The sequence below is a fragment of the Leptopilina boulardi genome, unplaced genomic scaffold (genome assembly GCF_019393585.1).
Source record: "Leptopilina boulardi isolate dan_hultmark-lab unplaced genomic scaffold, ZJU_Lbou_2.1 LbouV2_317, whole genome shotgun sequence".
NCBI lineage: Eukaryota > Metazoa > Arthropoda > Insecta > Hymenoptera > Figitidae > Leptopilina > Leptopilina boulardi.
The window spans coordinates 68,036-75,917 of record NW_026137882.1 but is presented as its reverse complement, the minus strand read 5'-3'; the positions used below and the strand labels follow the sequence as shown (position 1 = coordinate 75,917).

Here is a 7,882-nt window from a genome sequence, read left to right as displayed (position 1 = left end):
ATCAGTCATCTAACAGTTCACCAGAAGATATACCTCAAGCTTGCGAAATACCAGAAGTTGCGGAAATTTTGCTGAAAGGAGGAGTTAAACATTTTGCAAATTTAAGAGCAAAATTACATGTGTGGCAATCAAGTACAGGAGCTGTTTAACTAGAAATTGTATCAAAGAATTATTGGGTTATTTAAGAAGTGAAGGATTATCTGATCTTCCAAAATCATCAGCTACACTGCTTCCATCTCTTCCAGCTAAACATTTTGACATTGCAATTATGAAAAGCGCTCGTGGAAAACTTGGATCTATTGCTTACTTTGGGGTTGGAAAAGCTCTAGAAAAAATCATCGATCCATCTACATTTACTGAAAAAGTAATCGACATTGCAGTAAATATAGATGGAATGCAAGTTTTTGAAAACTCAAGAGAACAATTGTGGCCAATATTGGGAAAAGTCGATAACGATGGATACGAGAGCCGTCCCCTCATAATTGCTCTTTTCGGAGGAAATTCTAAACCTGATTCTGCGACAGAGTTTTTTGAAAAATTTGTTACCGAAATGAATCAGATTATTTTGAATGGTATATGTATTAATGGAGTTTGGTACGCTGTAAATTTTTTGGGATTTATTTGCGACACGCCAGCTAGATCTTTCGCGAAAGGAACAAAAGGTCACGTTGGATTTTGTTCTTGTGAGCGTTGCGCAGTGCATGGAATCACCGTTAATAGAAAGCGAGTTTTTAATGAAACAAATTCAAAATTACGAACCGAAGACTCTTTTCGAAACAAATCTCAAACAGAACATCACGTGAAGGATTGTTACCTTCTTAATCTTATAAATTTTGATCCAATCAGAGACTTTTACCTAGATCCAATGCATTTATTTTTTGAAGGATTTATGAAATTTTGTCTTGAACGACTTGTTTCTAAGTCTAAGAAGAAAATTGCCTTGGTCAGTTGAAAAGGTTGATAAAAGGTAGAAAAGATATAGTTCCGCAAATCATAAAAAGAATATCAGAAATTGACTATTGCCCTCAATTATCAGAGTCTGAACGACCAATTAATAGCGTCGTTCAAAAGAAAAAAACTGGTGTAATTGCGGAACAAAACAAATTTAGCGGAGAAATCACAAGCATTTCTTTAAAGGATGTGAAAATTACCACAACTCGGCCGGACAACGTTGTAATTTTAAAAAATAATACTTTTTTCAAAGTTACTGAAATTCAAAAAAACAATGAGGTATACAGCGTTACAGGACACACCATCCAGTCTAAAGGGGACTCCTTTGCTTACCCCTGCAAATCATCAAATGTCGGAATATGGAAACTGGGCAGCGAAAATTTAAAAAGAGAGACATTTCCGTCAGACGACATTGAAAAAAAATGCGTCGTTTTAAAAATTAAAGATGAACAACATGCATTAAGTCTTCTTCACATTTGTTAGTGTAAGAAATATTAATTGCATGTGTTTATTTAAAATACAACACATCATACTAGATATCGGAATTTTTTATAAAAATATTTTAAGTGTGAAAGCCTTTCAAATGACAAATATAAATGACAAATTCCGAATTCTCTTTGACTCAAAAATAAAAAAAATTGTTCCTGCTGAACATAAAAATTATGTTTCTCATTATGTAAATTAAGATTAAATAAAACAATTAAGGAAAAAAAATTACTAGTTCACAATTTTTAAAACAAATATGTTTAATAAATGGAAAAAAGATTAAAATTCTGTATTTTTAAACTAATTTTTTTACTGAAAAATTAAAAAGAATGAATAAAACAAAAAAACAGCAAAAAGAAGGGGGAAAAAAGGTTTTTTTTAAATATACGAAGATAAATTTAAATATATAGTTATGTATAAGGCTTCCATTGGCAACACTGACACAGACTCACGTGACCTTGTCCCGCGGATTCTTATGCTTCGTATGCGCTGAGAGACATTTCGTTGGTTATAAAGCTTGTGTTATTATTGAAGATTTTATTTACACTGATTATCGAAGGGGAAAAAGAGTAAAATCCGTGGAATAGTAAGTAAAACAGGACAGTTGGCGAGGTGAATATATAATAATTGCTTACTGTGAATTTTTGGAAAAAGTTTTGACAAGTTTAGGTTATGTTAGTTTACATTTTGTTTTGATGACACATTCGTATAAGAAAAAATTTCGTGTATCATTGAATTAAACGCATAAAATTTGGTATATCTATTTAACCAAGTGCAATTTTATTACTTTGAATTATTCCAAAAAAAACTTTACAAAATAATTTATTGTTCAATATCTTAAGTGCCCCAGATTAAAAATAGAAAACCGGTCGAAAAATAGAACTCGTATCAAGTCTTAAAATATCGGAAAATTTGAATTGGTAAAATACAATTGTTTGAAATTAATCACACTATGAACCTTTGAGAGCAATAAATTTTTTTCGTATTTAAAGTTTATAATTATCGGATTTGATTATGTTGTCGTCTTCTATGGACCTAAATACGTATGTATATTAATTTTCAATAAGATTCATTGAAATTTGTCAAAGATACTATGATTTATGTTTAAAAATTGAATGAAATTTGTGAAATAAAATTTTTAAGTGTTTTGCATATATTAACTCTATTTTTTGATCTACAAAAAAAACTCAAAGGAAAAAAAGATGCGCCATCTTATGTCCTACAAGATTGCACTTTTCAAAAATCAAAATTTTGATTTTTCATTTTTTTCACGTTTTTGAACGTTTGACTGGCGTTAGAGCGATCGGCCAAGCGCTCGGCGAGTTATTGCAGGCTGCTACTCAATTGGGAACCGGACACGAAATTTATTATTGTTGAATTTACTTCTACAAAAAAAATGCAAAAAAGTCTATCGAAGTAGTTCCCAAGAATTGGATCAAAAGTGGATCGAAAGAAAATGATTATTTGTGTAAATATCCGGATCCTAAATGCTATAAATTTGTTGATGCTTGGGTTCGTGGAGAATCTGATCCTGTAGAATCGTGGAAGGAATTTTCAGTAAATGTAGAAACACAGGCTAGTAAGTTTAAAGCGTATAATAATTTAATTTCACTTTGATTAACTAAATTATTTTTTATAGGTACAATAACTGTACATAATATTAATTAAAATACTATATTTTTTAAGGTGATTATGCAACAGCACATCGAAGAATGAAAAGGATGATCTCAGATGGGTACATTCAAAACAGTACAGACGCCGAGCAAAACGAAAAAGATTCTTCCATAAAAGTACTGTCAAAAGAGGAAGCTGAAAGTGCATTACAAAAAGTTTTAGATTTTGACATGGAGGAAGAGCATCAAGGTAAAATAATTTTTTTTAAATATTATAAAATTTTATTTACCTGCTTTGATAAATAATTAGAAAAAAAATTTGTAGACTCGGGAAACAACAATCATATTGTGAAGTCTCCTTCTTCAACCAAAGGAAATTCTTCGACAGACAGTAGTGCTGAGAAAAAAACAAAAAAATCTAAAAAACGTGTACGAACGAAAAGTATGCCGTGAATATATGAATATATTTAATTAACTAAGAAATTAGTTTGCTACAAATCAAATTTACTTGTTTTTATTTCAAAGCTTTTCAAATTTAATTTATTCGCTTTTGTTTTTTAAACGAAATGAAGTAAAAATTAAAAATTAAAGTTATTTTTACTCTGTTATATAAAAAATTTCAAATTAAAAGAAATTACAGGATTCAAAACAATAAAGACGACTGCAGAATATAATTCATCTTCTTCGAGTGAGAAAGAAATCGGATCTGATACCAGTTATCAAAATGCGCAATCAGTATCTGAAAAGGGTAAATTATTTAAAATTGTATAATAATAAATAGTTCACTGTATATTTGATTTATGATTTTCGTAAGCTTATTTATTGTCAGACGTACAATTGTTTCAAAATTAAAATTAATCAAACTTTTATTTAAAATATTTTTATTTTATTTACGTGGTGTCGGCCAAAATTGGGAAATAAATATAATTTTTCTTTCTTTTCATAGCGGAACTCCAAAAGTCGAAAGAGACTTCAAAATATGATTCACTGTCTTCGAATGATGAAAACGCCGAGAATGAAACCAAGCAGAAAAACATGCAATCTGTGTCCGAAAAAAGTAAATATAGTTTTTTTTTTACTATTTTAATCTTATAAATTTTAAGGCATAAAATTATCAAACAATTATTATTAATATGTTCATATTTCTCATGCTTTTGGTAATTTTTCAAAATTTTTTTAAAATTGTAATTTTTTTTCTCAAATTGACATTCTTTTTGCTGTAAATCTAAAATTGATTTGTCTCTCGAAACGATCAAGGAAATTAAGTCTGCTTCTCTTGCCTCCGATGTAAAAACATTTTTGGAAAAATCATTAACCTTACCATTGCCTGTCGAGACACTTGACAAATTCCTTTCCTTTGAAGATGATCTGAAAAAAAGTGCTGAGACACGTGAAAATTTGGTAAATTTTTAGTATTGTATTACTATGTGTTTATTATAATTAAACCTAATTACCTTAAAATTTTGTTCGTTTCCTTATTTTTAGAAAACACATACATTACGCGAAATTGCATTATCAAAAGATATTCGGGATGCAATAAAAGCAGTTATGCCCACGATTGTTAAAAAAGATGTCCAAAAAGAATATTCTGGAAAGGGGAAATTGAATAAAGGAGAAGGGAAAAAAGATTTCTCGAAAACTAATACATATTTATGTATAAAAGGTATGTATAATAGAAAAATGGTTTTTTTGCCTCAACAATAGAAATATTCTTTTTTTACTTAATACTAAAGATATTATTAATATTTTTAGATGCAATCAATTTCAAATTAAGTAACGTAAAAGAAGCACAAATTTCCAGTGCGATAGGAATTTGGTTATCGCAGTCGAATGATAGAGAGGGAGGACGAAAAGAACGCCAAAACACAGAAAATAAAGTGATAGATAAGAATAATGCAACCGAAACAGAGCAGAATGAAAAAGAAAAAAATAAAGAAACAGAAGAAGTGCAGGTGATAGATTAGGAAATTATTTAAATTTTAATTTATGTAAAAAAAAATTTTAAACTAAAATAAATTTTTCTAATGAAAATATCGTTATTGTATTTATTATAAGAGAATAAATTTGTTAAAATATTCGACTCATTCCTCTTGCGTTTTTTTTCGTTTTTTTTTAATATGAAATAATTTTAAAAATGTGCATAATAATAATTTAATAAGAAAAAAAAATAAATTTTTACTTTTAAAATCCTTAAAATAATAAACATTTTTTTTATGTCTTTAAATGTTTAATTTTAATCTTGGTAAATAATAATAAATTATTTGTAGCAGAAAAATAGAAAAATAAATAGTTTAATAATAATATGTATTATTTTATTCAATATATATATGATTTATTAATTCAGAAAAATTGAAGACATATTGAACTTAATTTTATTTAACACTTTATTATTCAGATAATGTAATAAATATTTTGTCGACGAAAAGTGATATAATTTATGATGCATTTAATTATAGTTCAAAATGAAAAACTAATAAATTCTTTAAATTTGAATTCGCGCCTTGCGTCTGCGCGAATGTAGTAGTTATAGAATTTAGTTTACTCACCGCCGCATAGAGAGGGCGACCATCAGTCTTTCGCGCAACTAACTCGCCACCCGAATAGTATATAAGGAGCGAAGCGATCCTCTCCTATCGTAGAATATATTCTGCCCGTTGCCTCTCCTGGTGCTCCAGGATGTGATGGCAAATAATTTTTGAAGCAAAAGGAGTTCCTGTCACGTGAAAATGTGAGGGAGAGTCTTTTCTCATTAAAATTTAATAAAAAAAATATGAAAAAATATTTAAAAAATATTAAATTAATATTAATATTAAATATTTTAAAAAATATTTCCTAATTAAATTTAATTAAAAATTTTTTTTATTGTTGGCAAATTATTGGCAGCCATTAATTAGCCAATGGTGGATGCCAATAATTGGCAGCCAAGAATTTGCCAATGATGTATGCCAATCATTGGTCGATTATTGGCAGCCAATGATTGGCCAATGATGGTTGCCAATCATTGGCATCGGCGTGGACAGCCCAAGAGTTTACCATCAATGGACCATCATTGGGAGCCATTAATGGAACATTATTGGCATTCGTGGCTCCCATCATTGGGCCATTGATGCGCCAATGGTTTTTTTCCCATTGGGTATTTATTGCTTCTTCAGACTTTTATTTAGCCAAATTTTAAATTGACAAAATTATTAAATAAATGAGAATCTCACTGAACCAATATTTTATCCATCCAAAAAAAACATTCGGCAAATGCATTTTAGCGAAAATTAAAAAATTAATCTATTAAAATATTCTCAGGCCTCGGATCGACTTTAGGATGAAAAAAAAGTTGATTTAGTCGATTTACATAGCAAGAAAAGTCGAAAAAGTCGATTTTCTTTTTTTTAAATAAATTTAAATGGTTAATAAATATTTTATTAGTATTAACTATTGTTATTATGTATTAAATACATAAAAGTTTAATTTTCAAAAAAATTTTCAAGCTTGACTTATTCAAATTTTTTTTATTCCAAGATTTTGCTAAAGTTTTGAGTTTAAATGTTCCAAAAAATTACAATTACATTCTAAAAATCTAAAGTTCAATAAAGTAAAGAAAGTTTCGAGTTTGTGACATTATTTCTAATTAAAATTTGAAAATTCAAAATTGAGGCTGACAAAAATTTCCAAACGTCATTTTTAAATAAAAATGTTTAAAGATTGGAACCGTCAAAAATTATTCCGAAATTCTAAAGTGTAATTGAATTTTACAAAATTTTAAATACATTTTTTTATTAAATAAATTTTTTTATTAAATACATTTTTACATTAAAAATGTTTTTCTTTAAATAGATTGAAATTATTAAAAATATTTAAATTGGCGAAAAATTTCAGATAAAAATTTTCGAAATAATTAAATTTCAGAACAGTTTAGGTGGAAATTTTAAGAAATATGCAATTGAAGAACGGAGAATATGCGACTTTTTTAGATGTGTAATTGAAAACTAGTTTTTAATAATAGAATTTTCGAATAACTTGATTGAATGCATAACAATAATGAATTTAGTAAAGAATTTCAGTTAAGGGTTTTAAAAATAATTGAATTTCAAAAGATCAGCCGCAGTTCAGATTTTTATTAAGGTTTGAACTTGAGCAGATTTCAAATAATTGAAAATTTTATGAAATTCGATTGCTGAAATATTTTTTTATTGGTTTCAAACAATATTTAAATTTTCTAGGATTGTCAATTAGATTTGTCATTAAATAATTGAAATCACGAAAAACTGTATTAAAGGTATTGTAAATGATTATTTTTGAGAGAAATTTTTTTAAATTAGTAAATATTCAAAGAGTTGCAATTAAGTTTTTTTTTTTAGAAATAAGTATCTAATTCGGTTTCAAGAGATTTTAAATGAAATTTTTTTTACAAAAGTTGAAACAATAATTGAATTTTAACGAATTATTAATTGAGAAACGGTTTTTAATAATGGATTTTCCGAAGAATTTGATTAAAAGTATCAATTTGAGTCAACAATTGTTTGAATAATTGAATTTTGGAAAATTTCAATTTTATATTAGAAAAGTTTAAATTTTGTTGAAAACGGTTGTAAAAATTTTCTAATAATGTTGTATAATTAGTCGAAAAAGTCGTAAGTTGTTAAAATAAGTCGAGAAAAGTCGAAAAAATCGTGCAATCCGAGGTCTGTATTCTTGATAAATTCTAAATTGAGATCAAATTATTACTTAATTACAATTAAAAATGATATCATATTAGATGCTTCGTTTAGGAAAAAATGTAATTTTTAATGAAAAAGAATTATGTGACTTTAGAATTCTGACAGATTTAAGTTTGCACT

General features: G+C 27.5%; 3 protein-coding genes across 3 annotated transcripts; all 3 read left to right on the top strand.

The window, feature by feature from the left end:
• The first annotated feature begins 268 nt into the window (after positions 1-268).
• On the top strand, positions 269-952 carry LOC127284046 (uncharacterized). The gene has a single exon (XM_051309325.1). It carries the CDS (start codon positions 269-271, stop codon positions 950-952), a length of 684 nt encoding a protein of 227 aa, XP_051165282.1.
• Positions 953-2,789: 1,837 nt separating this feature from the next.
• On the top strand, positions 2,790-4,315 carry LOC127284045 (uncharacterized). Its single transcript, XM_051309324.1, has 6 exons — positions 2,790-3,016; positions 3,124-3,300; positions 3,376-3,492; positions 3,691-3,798; positions 3,997-4,116; positions 4,308-4,315. The coding sequence occupies exons 2-6, from the start codon at positions 3,150-3,152 to the stop codon at positions 4,313-4,315; spliced, it is 504 nt and encodes a 167-aa protein (XP_051165281.1). The 5' UTR covers positions 2,790-3,016; positions 3,124-3,149.
• A 57-nt stretch (positions 4,316-4,372) lies between these two features.
• On the top strand, positions 4,373-5,014 carry LOC127284043 (uncharacterized). Its single transcript, XM_051309323.1, has 3 exons — positions 4,373-4,451; positions 4,536-4,713; positions 4,803-5,014. The coding sequence occupies exons 2-3, from the start codon at positions 4,599-4,601 to the stop codon at positions 5,012-5,014; spliced, it is 327 nt and encodes a 108-aa protein (XP_051165280.1). The 5' UTR covers positions 4,373-4,451; positions 4,536-4,598.
• The last annotated feature ends 2,868 nt before the right edge of the window (positions 5,015-7,882 follow it).